General features: G+C 53.0%; 2 protein-coding genes across 2 annotated transcripts in view; one reads left to right on the top strand and one right to left on the bottom strand.

The window, feature by feature from the left end:
- Positions 1 to 6,281, top strand: part of GALT (galactose-1-phosphate uridylyltransferase) — a 48,524-nt gene extending 42,243 nt beyond the window's left edge. The window contains exon 9 of the mRNA XM_053292938.1: positions 4,947 to 6,281. Within this exon, the coding sequence (XP_053148913.1) occupies positions 4,947 to 5,041 (95 nt within the window). The 3' untranslated portion in view covers positions 5,042 to 6,281. The remainder of the gene's footprint in view (positions 1 to 4,946) is intronic.
- A 909-nt stretch (positions 6,282 to 7,190) lies between these two features.
- LOC128343595 (uncharacterized) lies at positions 7,191 to 19,423 on the bottom strand. The gene is made up of 3 exons (XM_053292933.1): positions 19,143 to 19,423; positions 17,197 to 17,245; positions 7,191 to 16,195 (listed from the first exon to the last, which is right to left on the bottom strand). Exons 1-3 carry the CDS (start codon positions 19,359 to 19,361, stop codon positions 7,299 to 7,301), a joined length of 9,165 nt encoding a protein of 3,054 aa, XP_053148908.1. The 5' UTR covers positions 19,362 to 19,423; the 3' UTR covers positions 7,191 to 7,298.
- Positions 19,424 to 19,980: the final 557 nt, after the last annotated feature.

Here is a 19,980-nt window from a genome sequence, read left to right as displayed (position 1 = left end):
AGGGGAAGAGGTCTTTCACATAACCAAACACCAGGGTAGGATCCAGGTTTGGGAGCTGTGTGTGCTCCCAGTTTTGGGTTGTGTGGGAGCAAAGAACTAGGTAGGAGGAGGGAGACGTGATTGTGTGGAATCCGGGTAGGAGGAAAAGCTGGGGAGGACAGGCCTGTCCTATCTAGCATTTGACTAAAGTTGGAGGAAAAGCTGAGGATGTCCAGGATTCCACACAATTGCGTCTGTCCTACTTACTTGCTCCCGCACAACCAAAAACTGGGAGCAGACAGAGCTCCTAAACCTGGGTAGGACACTTGTCCTATCCAGTTTCCGGTTGTGTGAATGACCTTGGAGCCTTGAGAGGTCAAACCAATCAAGCCTTTGCGCCATTAACGATCATTTCCAGTACGGATGTAGACTTAACTCTGCCTCAAGGGCAAGAAACCTCTGAGAAGGGTTCCCAATGCAGCCCAAAGTATGCTAAAACTCTGTCCATTTGTGTGCACGCAAACTGTCCCCCACCATGTGGGTCTGCACTCAAGTGTGCTTTCCCAACCTCCCTGGACTCTTCTACGCACTCCGGGTCTTGGCAGACTGGCGAAATGGTGGGGGGCTGGCAGGCCAAACCCAGGCTGCTTTCCACATCACTGGAAGCATTGCTGATTCAGCCCCTTCTCTGCAACTTCTGTTGCTGAAGGGTCTTCTGGAGTGGATCAATGTGAGTTTTACACTCAAGTCTCTGGACTGCTCAGGCCCTCAGTCTTGTCTGTCACCCAGGCATGGCCTATCCATCTCTTTCCACCCAGAAAGAGATGGCCAGCAACCATCACACAGCAGCTACACAGACAACTTGGGATAGGTATTTGATTGTGACTGTCTCTTTCACTTTATCTATCCACACACCCCCACCCCTTCCCCTCAACAAATCTTTTCCCCATCCCTCTTTGCTAGGATCCTCTTTATATCCATTATAAGGTCCAGTATCTTGTAAGTTACTCACTTCTGCTGGTTCCCCAAGTTAAGTACCCATCACTTCAGTTATTCCTGTTCTTGAATAAACTCAGCGTCTTGTTATCAAAGAAACCTATCTCGACTCTTGTTGCTCTTGTTTTGGATACTCTTACTCTGTCCCTGCCTTGATCCATGCCAGCTTTCTAGCTACCCCACAAAACAGCACTGCTGTATGACTAATCCCCCCCTCCCCATATAAGCCCAAAGCATAGTCTCCGAGTGTGGCAACAATCACACACCTGAGCAAAAGTGGCAACGGGGACTCAGAGTGCTTGGGGTTGCACAACGTTTGAGCATCTGCCCAGTTCAGTGACCACCTTGCAAGTGGGCCCCTTTGCTCATTGCGCTAGTCTGGATGTCAGCCACTGTGAATTGAATTTAAAAGATAGCTGCTGTTGGAAAGAAAACAGAATTGACTGATTCAAAATAATTTGGAGCATTCCGCTAATGTTTAAACTGACTTATTTTAAGAAGCTCTGAGGCAACGTAGGCTGACATACATAGGCTTTTCATAACTTTTTGGAAAATGCATTTCAAGATAATGGGCTAGTTCAGATGGATGCGGGCCAGGACAAGGGCCGGGCAAGGTCATGCTGAGAGTGCACCCGTCCTGACCTCACTGTAGGATGTCCCGACATGCTGCTGAGGCATCCTTTAATCCTGTGAGGGGGCATTCATCTGAATCACCCCTTTTCATGAGCCCCAAGCCCTGTATTTCTGATTTAGTAGTTCCATTGTAAATACACCGTAAGATTCAAATGCTTAGTAAGAAGTCCCCCCACTTGCTCCCCTCTTCCTCCCAGTGTTCTGTCCAAGGCAGAAGCGCAAAAGCTGTGAGGGGACCCACCAGTGCTTAGTTCTTTAATTGCTTGTGCTTATTACATCATTTAACGCATGGCATTAGTTTGAATGCAAGAAGGAGAATTGCCCTGGAGTTCCCCTGGCTTCTGCAGCGTATCCTGAGGTCTCCTCACCATGACCTTTCTGGGAAGAGGCTGCTGCCCTGATTTCTCATCCGCGCAGGCAAGGTGTTCTGAACCAGGTCCATGGAAACAGGCAGAATTTTCCTTGTCCGCTTACAACAACATCAACAACAACTATTTATATATCGCTTTCCAACAAAAGGCTCCAAAGTGGTTTACATCGAGAAAGACTCAATACACTACCTTAACCCGCGCAGAGCATCTGGGCGCTAGTACTGGATTGTTCCCCCTCACCCCCTGCCACAGCCCCCCTCCCCTGAGCCGCACTCCTGATCCCCCCCCCTTTTACTCCACCCCCCTCACCCCTCTTGGTTGTTGTGGCTGCAGCGTTGCTGGTGCCTGTTGGCCAAGCTGCAGCCCCCTATCCCCAGAGGCCTTCTTCCCCGAGCCCCGCTCCTGCTCCTCCTCCTCCTCCTCCTCATAGGAGCAGCAGTGCTTGAGCGGGCCCTTCTTCGCTGCCACCACCATGGCCATGGCCGCTCATTCCCCTCAAGCCACTGACAGGCCCGTCCCTTGTCCGTCCTTCCTTCTCTCGTCCCCTCTCTTTTCTCTTTCTCTCTCCTTCACTCACTCTTCCCCTCTGTCTTTCTTCCCCTCCCTTCTTTTTTCTTTCTTTCTTTGTCCCTCCCTGAGTTAACAGACCTTGTTCATCTTCTTTCCTCCTCTAATTCACACAACGGCAGCCTCCTCCTCCTGAAGGGGCTCTTTCCTCCCTCACGACCCCTCTCTTCGCAGCCCCCTGCTTGCTCTCCTTTTGTATATGCAGATCCCTCTCTTCTGCAGTCAAAGACATCTTCCGACCAGGAACAGCTGCCTTCCAACTGACCTTAAGCATCACAGGCTCTTCCTCCCTGTCTGCATAGGGAATCCCCACTGCCCAATCACCACGGCACTTTTGCTCGCAAACTCTTGCGAGAGATACATGATGGCTCCCTGTCCCCAAAGGGCTCACATTCTAAAAGGAAACATGGTAGACACCAGCAACAGTCACTGGAGGTCCTGCCCTGGGGGTGGAGAGGGCCAGTTACTCTCCCCCTGCTCAATAAAGAGAATCACCATATTAAAAAGTTGCCTCTTTGCCCAGTTAGCAGGGGTTAGGGTTAGCGGCTAGGTGCTTTCAGGACTTCATCCCACCAAGCCCTAAACTGCCTTTAGGCTTCAATCTGTGTGGTTTTAGAGGCTTTGGCCCAAGAGCTGTCGTGACGACTGGAGCATCACTCTCTGACAGATGACAGCTGTAGGCAGCCAGCTGTTTTCCTGGAAGCTTTCCTGTGTCTCTTAACACCTGCACAACATTCAACAGGTGAGGCTCCGCTTTACTTTGGGATCTTGTTATCTTCCATAAGACAGTGTTTTAAAAGCACAAAGAAAATGTGCTTTAGTGGGCACAGGTTTAACTTGCAGTTCTGCTCTGACAAGTGGGGAGGGGCCTGGAGATGCTGCCAGGGATTGCACCTGGGACTTCCTCCATGCAAAGCAGGTCTTGCCCCACTGAGATCCAGTCTCTCTTTTGCATTCTAGATTGTAAGCGCCACCAGGCAGAGATTGTTTTAGTACTCCGTAAAGCACCACACAGACTGATTGAGCAGTAGAATAATAAACAGTGGCTTCATGGCTTTTGGGGCGGGGGGAGTGGTTTCAGTTTATGTTTGAAATGTGCAGAGAATATGCAATTTATTTTAAAAATAAGATCTCTATGTCTTTAGTGATAATAAGGCTTGGAGGGAGGACTAGGCCTGACTTGGAGCAACTGATGGGAGGAACATAGGAACATAGGAAACTGCCATATACTGAGTCAGACCCCATTGGTCTATCTAGCTCAGTATTGTCTTCACAGACTGGCAGCAGCTTCTCCAAGGTTGCAGGCAGGAATCTCTCTCAGCCCTATCTTGGAGATGCCGCCAGGGAGGGAACTTGGAACCTTCTGCTCTTCCCAGAGCGGCTCCATCCCGAGGGGGATATCTTGCAGTGCTCACACATCAAGTCTCCCATTCATATGCAGCCAGGGCAGACCCTGCTTAGCTATGGGGACAAGTCATGCTTGCTACCACAAGACCAGCTCTCCTCAGCCAGGGTGTGTGGGAGTTCCTAGTGAGGGGAAAAGCCAGGGAAGTCCACATCAAAGGGACCAATCCAGAGGACTGGGCAAGGATTTCTGGCTCAGCCACCAGCAGAAGCTTTGGCTTGTTAGTTAGTCTGTCCCAGGAGGGCCCTGAGGAAGCAGCAGGCTGAGAGCTGCTGGGGAGATGGGAAGGCTGCAGTCTGTGATTAATAAGTTAGGACCAAGTCAGTTAGACGTGTGAGGGAAGTTATTTTTCTTTACTAATTGCTTGGAATCTGCGTTGCCCGGTGAATGAAAACTCTCTCACAATCTGTTTCAGGAAAAGACCGTTGTTCTTATTGCATACCTTTCCCTTTAAATCCAAAAATAAATCCATGTTGCTTAAGTGTGCTACTTTTCATTTGGGGTCAGTCACATGCATTTGGCAGCCCAGGACTGCTCAGCCCCTTTTGGGAAGGTTTCCCACTTTAACCTCCCCAAGGAGTCTTGTGTGGAAAGAGTGGGTTTCCCCACATGCAATGGTGGCAGCCTACTGTGACTACCTTACAGAGCCCAGTGAACTCCACGCCCGCCCCCGCTCCCCTGGCAGGAGTCATGGCAATGTCATATTAGTTAGGGGTGGATTTTACTCATTTTAGGGTTTTTCAGAAATACCAAACTCCTGCCATGTCCTCTCCCCAAAGCATTGACTGTTCAGGAAATATTGGCCAAAGTTAACCTGCAGTTTGAGCTGCTTCACAGAGCAATCCTGAGCATATTTCTTAGGAGACCAGTTTCAGTGAGTTCGATAGAACTTACTCCCTAGTAATTTATACTTTTTATAGCACATTTAAAAAGAAATAAACCATGAGAGGAAATCAGTAACTAAATCCTACCCGTCCTTCCTCTGCAAATGGCAGCTGACGTGGGGCAATTCACAGGAACAGGCTATTCAAGGGGCAATTCCTCATTAGTCCCCCAGCTGAGATCAACAGGGAGCAATGAAAGGAGCTGAACTTGCAAGCGCGAAAGGTCTGTTTGAAGCCTCCAGGGACTCTTGCTGGACAGAACTTGGGACTAAACAATAGAGTCGCATTATGTTTGTTTGTTTTGTGAGTTGCTCTGGAGCTTTTTGAAAAGCACGAGGCAGAATATAAGTTGTAGTTGTGGAGAATTCACTTTGGCCCAGCCTTGGCAGTGTGGAATTTGCTACCCAAAGCGATTTAAAACAAAAATAAACAAAGAAATAAGAAGTCTGAGTGAGGTCTGGAAGCCTTTCAGGCAGGCCAGCAGCAAAAACACCTACATAGTTGGAAGTGGTCAGTCAGGTACCTGAAGTGTGTGCTGTCTAGAAGGTGTCCTGACTGACGTGATTTTTGGCACACCTCCTCATACTCAAATTTGGAGGACTGGGAAATCAGTGCATGGGAATTGGCCTGGGAGGAGTTCAGCTGAAGCGGTCATTTGGTCAGAAGTGGACAGGCTGGAACTCCAAAGGATTCCAGAAGCACGGACCACCTCCTGCCTCAGAGGCAAGATGCTTCTCCATCCCAGGTGCAGGGGAGCAACAGCAAGAGAGAGGGCATGCCCTCCCTCACCTCTAGCCTGAGGGCTTCCCAGAGGCATTTGGTGGGCCACTGTGTGAAGTAAGGTGCTGGACTAGATAGGCCTTGGGCCTGATCCAGCAGGGCTGTTCTTCTGTTCTTAAGCAAAGGATGCTGGCTAGGACCAGGGAGAAGCTCCTGAGGAGGATCCTGAGAGGAAGGAAGGGGAGAGGCTGCAGCAAAAATGGGAGCAGCAGCAGCAGCAAGTGCTGAAATGGCTTTGGGTAGCAGGAGGCCAGAGGAGCCCTGAACCCCAGGAAGCTGTGCCAGACCTGAGGAGGAGGAGGAGCCCAGTGGGAACATCTGGTGAAGAATCGAAGAAGCGAGAGGTCCTGCCCAAGCTCCAGAAGAAAGCCAGCCTGTCCAAAGCAGCCAGATCCGTGAATAGAACCAGGCTGGAGCCAGACTAGAGTAGGGGGACAGGCCAAGCCGGGAGGGGCAAGGATCTTCCTCTGAGGGGCCTAGATCTGAAAGTGTTGGGGAGGGAAACCTGGACTTGGACACAGTTAAGGATTGCCAGTGTCCAATCCAGCTTTCATCTCCCATCCTCACACTGCAGCTGGATCCAAGCAAGATACCCCTTGCTAACTGAGCAAAGAGGCACCTGTTCAAGAGGTGATTCTCTTATATTTAGCTGAGGGAGAGAGCAACTGGTCCTATCCAACCCCAGCACAGCATCCCTCCAGTGGCTGTTGCTGGTATCTACCTTATAGTTAGGTGCGTTTACCTTGATGGATGCACCAGCTGTGCCTCATTCAACTTAAGGAGGCTATTCACACGCATGTGCAAAACTGGGCTAAGGGAGCCCAGCCCAGTTTTGCATGCGTGTGTGAACTGCTTAACCTGCCTTCTCCGCAGACCTCTCTCTAGCCCTTCTCACAGATCATAAGCAGCTCAAGAACTACCTTGCTGAAGAGAGCCAATGGACCATCCTGTCCAGCGTCCAGTTTGCCCAGTCAGATGCCTCTGTGAAGCCCAGAAGCCAGGCAAATCACCTTCTTCTCCTGCTCTTGCTTCCCAGCAGCTGGTGTTTGGATGCATGCTGCCCCTGAACTGGAGGGGGCCGGGGGCCATCACGGGCAGATGGGTTCTCCACGAATGCCGTGGATCCCATGCATGCCATTATGCACTACACGTACAGATCCTTTCTTGTGTCTTTCCTAAATCTCCTGCCCTTCATTGGACATTTCGTATTATGAGGGAGCAAATTTCTTCTCTCTCCAAATCATGCACCTCCTTATAACCCTCTGTCACACCCCACTCCCACGCCTCAATCACCACCTCAGTCACCTAACACCAAAAGCCCTAAACGTTCTAGTCTTTCCTCACAAGAATGGTGCTTCAGCACATAATAGTGGAGGAGGAGGAGGAGGAGGAGATGGTTTGGGCTGCCCCTTTTTCATCTCAACAAGAGCCTTTTTGAGAGGTGGTGAAAGGACGCTCCAAAGACGCTAAAAGACCACTTTGACCATCCGTCCATCCATCTGTTGATCTTCCCTACTGGCTTATTATGCATATCCGACATTGGTCGCAGAATTCCACTTTGCTTGACACAATATAATTACTCGGGCACAAAAGTTTTATTCTAGCACGGACTACATAAAACTGTGAGCACATCCTAGGAGATCTAGAAGCTCCATGATCATTTCCACGATCATCACTGGGGAGTCACGAGGCTTCCTGCTCTTCCCAAGAGCCTCCTAGCTTTTCACTACTGCTCTGCATCCAGATGGAGAGGCCCTGTCGCAGGCACAGTTTTCTCTCCAGGATCCTGGCGAGGATGGAGATTTTCTCATCCACACCATCAATGAGTTCCGGGTGGTGACCTCCTCCCTCAGGCCTTCCCTTGCTCAGCGCTTGCAAAGCTTTGAGCATTTTGTCTTCAAGGAATGTCTCTTTGCCAACAGCAGCTTCTCTTGGGAATGCTTCTCTTCCCCAGATTAGCCTCATTTCTTCCTCCTCCCTCGCTCTTTGGTGGCTCCCAACTTCAGGCCCTGTTGTGGATGCCTGGCCAACAACAGCCCTTTCTCCCTTGCTCCTGCCGCACAGCAAGACCTCTGACTGCTTGACCTCTACTGAAGCATGGCTTTCCTCCTGGAAAACCAGGCTCTGTGGGGAGGGAGACCGTTGCCCAGGGGGCACGAAGGCATCTGTGTCCCGGTCCATCTGGCCTGTTGTTGACCGAGGTGCACGGAGGTGCTCAAAGTGACCTGAAGCTGCTTCTTGTCCCATAATGCGAAACTTCTGCTCTTGGTGAATGGCTCTTGCTTCCCTCATTGGGGCTACTTGTGCAGGAGAAGCCTTCTCTGGATATGCCTGGGGCTTGTTAGCTCCTAGGGACTCTGCCCATCTGGGGCTCCTTTGGGCCCTCAGGCCTGCCTCCTTTCTGGGCATCTCTTCTGCAGCTTCGGCGGCACCTCCTTCCCCCTCGTCCAGCCACTCACTTCCCACATCTGCTTCCCCCCCACTGTTCCAGTCTCCCACCCTCTCCCACTCAGATTCAGTGCTGAACTGGGACATGGTTCCCCTAGAAAAATGGCGCTGCTTCTCAGAGGCTGAGGAAGTGCCCTCCTCTTCCGTAGAGTCTGCCACGTCATCGTCTGTCTGTGGCTGCAAATCTCGTTCTGGAAGGTCTTGGAATTCTCCAGCGGCCTCCATGGAGGCCGTGACTCTGTAGCCCAGAATCTGGCAGAGCAATTCCTGGCTGCAGTCAATTTTGCTCCCTCTTCTTTGCAGCTTTCTGCTCATTTCCCCCCGGTGTTCTCTGCCTGCCTGCCTGCCATGTGTGGCCACAGTTCCTTCAGGATAAGCCTGTATGCAGGAACGCAGGGCATGCTGGGAGATGGGAGTACTATGCTGGTGAGATCCTCCTGCCTCTAAAGACTGGCTATATGCTGGGGAAGCTTCCAGCTCTGAGAGGGAAATGTCCGTCATGCTTTCTCCTGAGGACAAACCTGGAACATTCTGGGGCTCATGATCCTCTGATGGCAGAGAGGAGTTTGCTTCTCCTTCTCTTGGGGCTTCATCTTCCTGCTGCTGCTGCTGCTGCTGCTGCCACCTGTGCTCTGCATCTGATTGCAGCAAGGAGAATGAACGTTTCCCAGACACTGACAAATGGCACATGCAGGGATACTGGAATGTCTCAGGAGACCATCTCCATTCACAGCCAGCACAGGAGACGCCTGATGCCTGAGGTTGCGTCTGCCCAGAGGGATGGCGATGGCTCTGGCCTGCCATTCCCTGAACGCCACATTTCGGCTGCTGGAGAATCACCCTCTTCTTCCGAAGAGACGTCCTGGAAGAGCGTGGAGCTGCATCTCTGCCCCTGGCTGTCTGAGAGGGTCTTCCATCTGCAAAGGTTGCCCTCTGGGAGCCAGGCAGCATCGCAGACCAGCAGTTAGTCTTGCAGCTGTACTTTGGGGGCAGAGGTCCCGACAGGGAGAGGGGGGGGACCCCAGGCTCCTTGGTCCTGGCAGAAATCCTGGAGTGCTGCCTTTGTGTAGTCTCCAGCGGATGTCTATGCTGTGCAGATCTTTGCAAAGGTTTCTTCTCCAATGACCTCGTTTTGGGTCCTTCTCTCCCAGCCTTCCAGGGGCCACGTGTCCTTGGGGTGGCTGTGAAATGCTGGGGTTTTGCACCAAGGCAGAGGCCTGGCTCTCCAGTAGGTGTCCAAGCAGCTCTTCCCCCATCTTGCCCCTCTTCATAATACAGCTCTGAGCAGTATATGTGTGTATCCTCAGAGCTGGAACTGGATTCCTTTTCTGTTCCCAGCTGAAATTCAGCATCAGGTACTTGGAGGGCCATATCACAGCAATACGCTGAAGACTGTTCCTCAGCCTGGATGCCTCCAGGAAGGGAAAGGGGTCTGGGAGGCAGAAGTGCCCGCAGGGATTCCTGAACCCGCTTGGGGAGCTCCCACCTGTGCCTTGTGGTCATCGTCCTCATGTGGGCCTCCAGGCGCTCCTTTGTGTCTGTGCTCAGGAAGGAAAGACTTTGGACCATGGCTTGCACCTCTGTCCTCCCCCATGGGCATGTCTTGGATGTGCTCTCTCCTGTGTGCTGTGTGTGTTTCCCGGCCTTACGAGGAAATGGTGCAAAGGCACCCAGGGACTTTAACACCATGGACGGCAGGCCCCACATGTGCTGGAGTTTCTTGTGCTGGATGTGGAATTCAAGGCGATCATAGGCCTCATCTTTGAGGAAATGGAGATTTACTTCAGGCCATAAGAAAGTGGTTACTTTGAAATTCACCTGTGTCTGGGAGTCAGCCTTGGCCACCTGGAAGGATTTGGGCTGCAGCTGTCCTAGTTCAGTCCAGGAAGCGGGTCTGGGCGGCAGAAGCGCCTTCAACGATTCTTGAACCCGTTTTGGGAGCCCCCACTTGTGCTTTGTGGTCATAGTTTTCAGGTGGGCCTCCAGGCGTTCCTTGGTGTCCGAGCTCAGGAAAGAGAGATGCTGGACAAGGGGTTGCAACTCTGTCCCAGACCACTTGCATGTCTTGGTAGCATGCTCACCTGCACCTTGTGCGTGCTTCTCTGGTTCAAGTGGAAATGGGGCAAAGACCTTCAGGGACTTCAGCACCATGGACGGCAGGCCCCACATGTGCTGGAGTTTCTTGCGCTGGACGTGGAATTCAAGATGATCATAGGCCTCATCTTTGAGGAAATGCAGTTTCACCTCCAGCCCTGAGAAAGCAGTTCCTTTGAAGCTGTGGGGATCAGCTTCAGCTGCCCTGAAGGATTGGGGCTGTTTCTGATCCAATTCAGGATGGGGTCTAGGAGGCAGGAACACCCTCAGTGATTCCCGAACTCGCTTGGGAAGTTCCCATCGGTGTTTTGTGGTCAGAGTTCTCATGTGAGCTTCCAGGCGTTCCTTCGTGTCCAAGCCGAGGAAGGAGAGATTCTGGACAGTGGGTTGCACTTCTGCCTGCAAACACGTGCGTGTCTCAGTTGCCCTCTTTCCTGCACCTTGTGTGTGCTTCTCTTGCTCAAGTGGAAATGGGGCAAAGGCCTTCAGGGATTTCAGCACCATGGATGGCAGGCCCCACATGTGCTGGAGCTTCTTGCGTTGGACGTGGAGTTCAAGATGATCCCAAACCTCATCTCTGAAGACACACAGGTTCACTTCAGGCTCTGAGAAAGCAGTTCCTTTAAAAGTCACTGGTGCCTTGGAATCAGCCTCAGCCACCTGGAAGGATTTGGTCCGTTTCTGATCAGGTTCAGGTTGGGAATGGGGTCTGGGAGGCAGAAGTGCCCTCAGTGATTCCTGAACCCGTTTTGGAAGCTCCCACCTGTGCTTTGTGGTCACCGTTCTCATGTGGGCCTCCAGGCGCTCCTTTGTGTCTGAGCTCAGGAATGAGGGATATTGGACCACGGGTCGCACTTCTGCTGTCTCCCAAGGGCGTGTCTTGGGTGTGCTTTCTCCTCTGAGTGGTGTGTGCTCCTCTTGCTCAAGCAGCAATGGGGCAAAGGTCTTCAGGGACTTCAGCACCATGGATGGCAGGCCCCACATGTGCTGGAGCTTCTTGCGTTGGACATGGAATTCAAGACGCTTCCAGGCCTCACCTTTGAGGAAATGCAGCTTCACCTCTGGCCCTACGAAAGGAGTTGTCCTGAACCTCCGTTGTGTCTGGGAACCAGCCTCAGCCCGCTGGAAAGATCTGGGCTGCTTCTGATCCAGTTCAGGTTGGGAATGGGGTCTGGGAGTCAGGAACCTCCTCAGTGGTCCTTGAACCCGCTTTGGAAGCTCCCACCTGTGCCTTGTGGTCACAGTTCTCATGTGGGCCTCCAGGCGCTCCTTTGTGTCTGAGCGGATGAATGAGAGATTCTGGAGGACAGGGTGCACGTCTGTCCTTTCCCATGGGCTTGTCCTGGGTTTGCTCTGTCCTGCCTGTTGTGTGCGCTTCTCTGGTTTATGAGGGAATGGAGCAAAGGCACCCACGGATTTCAGCACCATGGCTGGCTGTCCCCATGCATGCTGGATTCTCTTGTGCTGGATGTGGAATTCTAGCCGATTCCAAACCTCCTCTGTGAAGAAAGATGGCTTCAGCTTCAGCTTTTCTATGGCTCCCTTTCTAAGTCGCTGCAGTGACTCCTCTGCCTCTGAATGGGGATGGGTTTCATTCTGCCTCTTGTGAGATTTACAGGGATGTGCCGGGGACTGGACTCTTTGCTTCCTTTCTCCAGAATGGAACTCAAGCTGAGGAGGAGCAAATGCCCGTAGGGAATTCTGAATCATTCGGGGAAGCCCCCACCTGTGCTCTGTGGCCCAACTCCTCACATGAGCTTCCAGGCAATTCTTCAGATCTGTGCTCAGAAATTGCAGGACCCAGGAAGGGATGATCACATTGATCATAGACTGTGGCGCATTCTGGACACCCGCTTGTCTCCTGTGCCCTGGTGGTCTCCCAGCTCTGGCAAGTGCTACCGCACCGGCCTTCACTCTCCTCTCTGGCTCAGGGGGAAACGGGGCAAAGGCACGTAGGGATCTCCGTACTGCAGAGGGCAACCCCCACTCGTGCTGGAGCCTTTTGCGCTGGATATGGAATTCGAGGAGATCCCAGGTCTCCCGTGTGAGGAGCACTCTTGCTGGCTTCAGCTGGCGGTGGCCGGGCATAACCGGATCAGGGGGGACAGACATTCCCTGTGGCGGATGGGAAGGAGCGGGGAGGGGTTCCCGACGGCGTGCTGCTCTCCGGGACTGACTCGAAAGGTCAGGGTGCAGCTTCAGGCATATCTCAATATATTTTCTGTCGAGGTGGTACTCCAAGGCACGCTGTGTCTTTGGGGCACTAGTGCTGGTCTCCATCGATCTCATGTCTGCCATTTCAGCTTCTCCTGCATCAGACTCTGCCTCTGTGGATGCTTCTCCCTTGTCGCTCTGAGGAAACGGAGCCCTTCCCAAAGACGCAGGGGGGAGGAAGCGCCTCAAAGACTCGAGGACTCTCCCCGGCAGCCCCCACCTCCGCTGCAGCTTCTGCCTCTGCACGTGGTGTTCCAGATGGCTGCAAATGTCCCAGGGCAGGAATGCCAGCTCCTCACAGGCCACAGAGATGCCAATCACCCTCCTGGTAAGACTGGGCAGCATGGCGGCTTCCTGCATGAAGCCCTGGAGTGACCTCTGTGCGAGGGAGGGAATCCCCCAGCTGCGCTGGATCCTTTTCTTCCTGACATGGAACTCTAAGGCCTCTCGGGCCCACTGCTGGAAGAACCGCGTCTGTGCTTCCGAAAACTCGCAGGCGGCCCCTCGGAGCCTGGCTGACGGGAAGGGCAGCCTGGGCACCATCCCAGCAAGAGCCTCTGTGTAGCGCGACGCCAGCCCCCACAGAGAGGCCAAGTGGCTCCGCCGCAAGGCCAATTCGATCCTATCCATTTGCTCTCTGCTGGACGAGAAGGGGGAGCTACGGGGCTGCGGTGGCCTGAGGCCCGGGTGGATCAGCTTGGGGAGAGTCTGGCTCAGTGACAACGAAGCCCGCCTCCAGGAGCCCCTGGGGACAGGCGGAAACGCTTCCAGATGCACCTCCAAGTGCTTCTTAGACACGTGCAGGTGCAGCTTCTCCAGGACCTCGGTTCTTGAGCTGAGACACAGTGAAGGCTGCGGTGGGGCTGCATTGGGCATCCTTGGTCGCTTCTTTCTGTCCCACACAGTACCTCTGGGGCCCACAGGCCTACACAGGGGGCAAGCCCCATGGCTGGACCCACTAGGAAAACCTCTCAGCACCACGCGGTCCTTCCCTTCGCGGGGAGCAGTTTCTGGGAACAGCAGCCTCAGGGACTCTAGGACCCTCCTGGGCAGCCCCCACTGCCGCTGCAGCTTCAGCCTCTGAATGTGGAACTCCAGGTGGCTGCAGGTGCCCTGTGGAAGGAATGGGAGCTTTCCCTGAAGGGCCCGGACATGCAGCGTGGTCTTGTGGAAGCCAGGGCCCAGGGAGGAACCGGGCATGAAGGCTCGGAGAGAGCGCTGGACCAGGGCTGGGACCCCCCACTCGTGCTGCAGCCTCTTCTTCCTCATGTGCAGCTCCATGAGGCCGCCGACCTGTCCCTGGAGAAGCTGGGCCTTCACCTGGGGGGACTTGAGAGCTGCCCGTTGGCGTCTGAGAGGCTGGGAGAGGGGCCCGGGCATGACTGCACGCAGGGCCTCTGTGTAGCGCGTGCCCAGCCCCCAGAGGGAGGCCAAGTGGCGAAGGTGCACAGACACTTCCATCCGCTCTGCGTCCACTTTGGGCACAAAGGGCAGGAAACCTTTCCGGGGCTGCAATGGCTTGTGGCCAGGGGGGAGCCACTTGGGGAGAAGCGGCTGGGACTGGGATACCGTGCCCCTCCAGGAGTGTGAAGCAAGAGCTGGGAAAGCCTCTAACTGCACCTCCATGCATTTCTTAGCCAAGTGGAGTTGAATCTTCTCCAGGTTCTCTGTCCTTTCTGTGGGGAACCCCTGGAGTAGATGTGGGGTGGTAGCCGCCGCTCTCCTCTTGTAACAGGCAGTGCACAAGGCACCCATAACCAGGGATACGGGGAGAGTCACACGGACAGCTTTGCTGCTTGAAAATGTTTCATCCCCCTGTTCAAAAGGAAACCCTGCTGGGGGTTTTTGCCTGGGGGCTCCGGCCTTAAATACCGGATGTAGCAGCCCCAGTGACTCAAGAACCCTTCGAGGCAGCCCCCAAAGATGGTGAAGCTTCATCTTCTGCAAATGGAACTCCAGGCGGCTGCAGATGTTCCTGGGAAGGAACACTAGCTCCAGCACCAGAACATGGATGTAGATGCTTGCCTTAGTGGTGGAGAGCAGTGAAGGTGGCCTGTTTATGAAGCCCTTGAGTGATCTTTGGACAAGTCCTGGGAAGCCCCACTCATGCTGGAACCTCTTTCTCTTGACGTGAAGCTCTAAAGCTTCTCTATCCGCTGCCTGAGGGACAGGTGCCTGAACTCCTGAGAACTCGACGCCGGCCCCTCCCCGTCTGGGGGGATGGGATGGCCGCCCGGGCATCATTCCTCGGAGTGCCTCCACGTAGCGGGTGCCCAGCTCCCACAGGGAGGTCAAGTGGTTGCATCGCACGGCCATGTCAATCCTGCTCATCTCCTCTCGGCACACACAGGGCAGTAAGGATCTGCGGGGCAGCAACGGCTTGTGGCCAGGACGGATCATCTTGGGGAAAGGCCTTTTCAAACTCGGGAATGTGCATCTCCGGGACACTCGAATGGCAGCAGGGAGAGATTCCAGATGCACCTCTAAGCATTTCTTAGCCAGATGGAGCTGCAGATTCCTGCAAGCCTCACTCTGTGCAGGAGGGAGTAGCTGAGCTCGATGCGGGGCTGTGGCGGCAACCATCCTTCTGGCCTTCTTGCGACCCTGCTCCTTCCTTGTGGCACCAGCCCGGCCCCCCTCTGGGCCCATCATACCGCCAAGCTCATATGTGGGGTAGAGCAGCCGTAAGGACTCCAGGACCCTCCTAGGCAGCAGCCACCGCTGGTGGAGGACTCTCTTCTGCACATTCCTCTCCAGCTCACGTTTGGTGGCCTTGCTGAGGAAAGCGAGCTCTGCTGAGGAAACAGCCACCACCTCCCTGTGCCTTGCCTTCTGCTGGATCTGAGGGACGGTTGTCATAAGGGACTGGATGGATCTCTGGATGAGGCGTGGGAGCCCCCAGGTGTGTTGCACTCCCTTCCTCCTCACGTGCCACTCCATGGCCTCTCGGGTTCTCTGACCAAGGAACGGGGTTTGTCTGGCCGTGAATCTGAACCTGCTGGATCTGGTGGATCTTTTGGGCAGGAAGGCAGTGCGAACATGGGGTGCAGCACCCAACTGGAAGAGCCGAGCAAGGGACCTGGAGTATATCGTAGGCAGGCCCCACCTGTAGGCCAGGTGTTTGTGGATGATGTTGAGTTGGATGTGGTGGAGTGTTGCCTGATCCACAAAGAGGAGCTCCTGGGACCGTAGCTTTCGGGGATTAGACCGAGGTGGAATGACTTTGGGGAGGACACACCTCCCAGCTTGGTAGGCGGCGTCCCGGGACTGTGGAAGTCGATAAGGAGTTGCGCCCAGAGGGAACTCAAGGGCTTTCTTGGCCAAGTGTCTTTGCAGCATCTGCCGCTTCCTGTCCCAGCTCAGCTCTTGGCAAGGCTTCCCTGACGAGAAGCCAAACTTCTTGGAGGAGCTTGGCCTCATGATGGAAGGCATTCTCTTCATGACGTGCTGGATCAGAGGCAGCACAAAGCCCTCTTCACCTCCTTTGGGTTTCCAGTCATGGCCAGGGGGCTGGGCAACATGGGCTGTTTCCTCTTTTCCCTCTGCTGGGAAGTCAGCAAAAGGGTGTGACTTGGGTAGGGCTGGTCTCCCTGGGGCAAGACGGATGTGGGCAGAGTCGGAGGCTGGCTCGCTGGCACTCCGCACAATGGAGTCATGGTGGTGCCTGCCGTCTGCTCCCTCGGAGTAGAGCAGGGCCTCCTGAGCCACACGGTCACACACTGTGCAGGCCATGTCATCGCAGAGCAGTTGGCGAATGCGGTCCCTGGGTGTTCTCTGGGGGACGACATCAGCTTGTAGGCAGGGGGGCCGCCACTGCTTGGCATCTGCAACAGAAAAGGAAGACTCCAGTGAATGACGCTTCCTCTCCACCTGGGCATCTGAGTGCATCCCAGAGGCACGGCCACCCTCGTTCGGCTCTTCCGGGATGCTGTATGTTCCGGGAAACTGAGTGCATGTGTTGATGTGCTTGGTGTTTAGCCTGCTCTTCAGTCCATAAGCAGCACCCCTTCCTCCAAAGATTTACAATTCCTCCAAAAATGTGATTCATGATACAAATTAAAATGGAAAAATGTGAAAGCAAGTTTAAAAGCCAGCTATTAAAATCACCAAAGCACGATCCAGCATCCATAACCCAGGCAGCTAGCATAAAGGTGCTTTGTTTAAGAAAAATGGCCCATGGTTTATAGCATTGATTTCTAAAGGGGATCTTCATTCTATGGAGCCATAGTCCAGTGGCCGAACATCTGCTTCGCATGCAGAAGATCTCAGGTTCACTCCCTGGCAGCTTCTCCAGGTAGGGCTGGGAGAGATGCCTGCCTGCAACCTTGCAGAAGCCGCTGCCAGTCAGTGTAGACAGTCCTGAGCTAGATGGACCAAAGGTCTGGGGAAGGACTATGGCTCAGTGGCAGAGCACTTGGAGATGCCAGTAACCTCACCGGCATCTCCGGGTAGGGCTGGGAAGGACTGCTGCCTGCAACTTTGGAGAAGCCCCTGCCAGTCAGGGTAGACAAGACTGAGCAAAATGGACCAAGGGTCAGACTTGGTATAGAAGGCATCTTCCTGTGTTCTTGTGTTCCACTCAAGGAACACCCACAGCAGCTAACATCTGTGGGGAAAGAAGAGCACTCGCAAGTGGGGAAAAGGAAACCAGGAAGAGTCAAGTTGCTGAGAAGGATGGAAATACTCTCCCTCACATTGCCCGGAATCAAAAGGTTTGACATTAGCAATGCCATTGTGTCGCCTGCCTGCCAAGCCCAAAGAGAAGACTGTGGGCGTTGTCATGGGTGTGGTGGCTCAGCTCTCAGGGGCAGGAAAAGATGGTTACCTCTTGATTCTTTGTTCTGCTGCTGCCTGTCTTTGATTCCCCGATGTACCTGCCATTGGGGGTGGGGGAGAGAGAGAGAGAGAGAAAGGTGTTTCAGTATCCAGAGTGGGATGACACACAGATGACCTACCCTCACAGTAGTCATGTGCCAAAAGACTCTCATATCAGTCATTCACCCAGGTTTCTATGTCACCAGAGCTACTTTTTGGAAGCCAACATAGCTTCTTGTTAGAGTTCTATGCCAACAACTCTCTCCTGATCTCTCTCTCTCTCATCAAATTTGCATGTAAGCATTCCCTTTACCCAGGGCAACATGCATTCTGCACAACCATGAGTTTCCACACAAGCACAGGGTCCACTCTTTAGTGTGCAATCTGACACCCCATTCTTTTTTGTTTTTGTTTTTTTAAAAAACAAGGATCAAGCTCTCATGAGAAACTCAAGAAAAGTTTGAAACCTCAGTAAAACTCAAAAATATCTCCATGCCCTTTCCTCCTCTTGTTTCTCATTCCTTTATAATATAATAATATAATAATATAATAATATATGATATATATAATATGATAATATATGATAATCAGAATGACTAAAGTAAAATGACTGATTCAAAGAGATGCACGTACTTTGCTAGATTTGTTCTCTAATTACAGAATTCTGGATACCTGGTCACAGAACTCCCCCACCCCAAACAGAATACTCCTGCCCACTTCACATGACAAAGAATATGCATCAGACTGATGATTTTTTTTTTAAAGGAACAGCGATAGGGAACTCTACAGTGTAAGCAATAGGGAATTCTGGAGCCAGGTTCAGCGAGTACCTTTTCACCCAGTGCATAATCAGGGCCGGTGAGGGGCAGCGGTGGGGGGAGCTGGTACAGATGTCCAGGGGCTGGTGGTCCAGAAGGGGGCCCAGGGCACAAATAGGTTTTCCAGCGGGGCCCAAACCCACACTTGGAGTCCCTGTGCATAATTAATCTATGGAATTCTCTGCCATGGGATGTGGTGATGTCCACCAGCTTGGATGACTTTAAAAGGGGCTTAGACAGATTTATGGAGGACAGGTCTGTCAATGGCTACTAGACTGATGGCTGTGGGCCACCTCCAGCCTCAGAGGCACGATACCTGTCAATACCAGTTGCAAGGGAGCAACAGCAGGAGAGAGGGCAGGCCCTCACCTCTTGCCTGTCAGCTTCTCAGGGCCTCTTCTGAGGGCATCTTTAGCCATCTGGTGGGCCACTGTGTGACAGGATGCTGGACTAGATGGGCCTCCTTGGGTCTGATCCTGCAGGGCTATTCTTCTGTTCTGGCACAGTTTCTCCAGTGAATTCCAGTAAAAATGCCTTTCTGGTTGTGGCCACTTGGCTGTGGAATGCCTTCCTGGAGGTTCATTGGACTCCCTCTCTTAGGATATGTAAAGGATTTAAAGACCACTGCCTTTAAAGAGACTTTTAAAACTGTTTCTGTATTGGTTGGATTTTAAACGGGGGCCCTTGTTTTTAGCCTGTTCCTAGCACTATTTTGAGACTACTTTGCTGCCCGTTTATTTTTAATTCAGATGTTGTTCGATGGTTCCTGTGAGCCACCTTGGACAGTAGTGTTCTGGAGTGGTGGGATAGAAATATTTTAAATAAATAAGTGAAACAAATAGGTGCCTTTCCCTTCCTGTAGCCAAATCCCATCAGCAGCAGAAGCTTCCAGTTCTGTGTTCTGCAGCCAACAAGCTATTCCTGTGCACAGGTCAGGCCTAGGTGAAGAACCTCCGGCCTCTTTCCAAACCACTGAGTGATGATGGAACCCCTGGGATCCCTTTCAACAGTGATATGGGGACCCTGGAGCCAGGTTCAGCCAATTCAGGTTTGTTCACCTCATTATATGGAGAACTCCCATTAGCCTTAACCATGAGGGTTTTGCATAGATGGACCAGCCAAGTCACGCAATGCTTACCCATTCCAGGGTGGACCAAACCCATGCTGACATTTCAAAGAAGACCACCAAGGTATGCCTGCAACATCTCCAGAGCCAGGCGCAACTCCGATTCAACCAAGGGAAACTTTGTAGAATTTTGCATGAGAAGTAGAGGACAGGCATTAGAACGATATTATGGCCTAGGAAACGCAGGAGTTCCCCAAGGGACAAGAAACCACAACAGAAAATTCCCTGCATCTTTGTAAGAAAATGTAAGAGCAAACTGCAGCCACTACATGGTACTCCCAGCCAAAGGTGGATTCAGGAATAATGCGGTGTGAGGGAGAGTTCTGGAGTGCATCACAAAGGAACAGAACGAGGTCTCTGTGCAACCTGGTGTCTGAAAGAACTCTCAGCAGGACGCTGGGCTCCCCTCAGCCAGAGAGACTCCTCACTCTGCCCTGCCCTGCCCTCCTCATTGTGAATGGGCCTGCTTTTGAGGTCCCCCCCACCGTGTGACCATAAAAAAGTGCTCCCTAGATTAGCTCTGGCAGATCAGCGGAAGCTGGTAGGGAGAGGCATCTCTTGCCACTGCTGCCATGTGGGCGTCGCAGACTGTCAACCGAGTCCTGCAGGGGGAGTCCGGCCCCACCCATCCCCATTGGGCTGACCACCCAGCCAGCAGCACCTCCGTCTTGTCTGGACCGAGCTTCAGCTTGTCCTCCCCGACCCAGCAACCAGGCACAGGTTCAGGGCTTCCACAGCCTCCCATGAGAATGAGAAATAGAGCCGACCGACGTTAGCACACTGATGACTCCTCCGATCAAATCTCCAAAGAACGTCCTCAGCCAACGGTATTGCAAGGTGGGAGAGAGCC

Source organism: Hemicordylus capensis, chromosome 2 (genome assembly GCF_027244095.1).
Source record: "Hemicordylus capensis ecotype Gifberg chromosome 2, rHemCap1.1.pri, whole genome shotgun sequence".
NCBI lineage: Eukaryota > Metazoa > Chordata > Lepidosauria > Squamata > Cordylidae > Hemicordylus > Hemicordylus capensis.
This window is presented reverse-complemented; position numbering and strand designations above follow the sequence as displayed.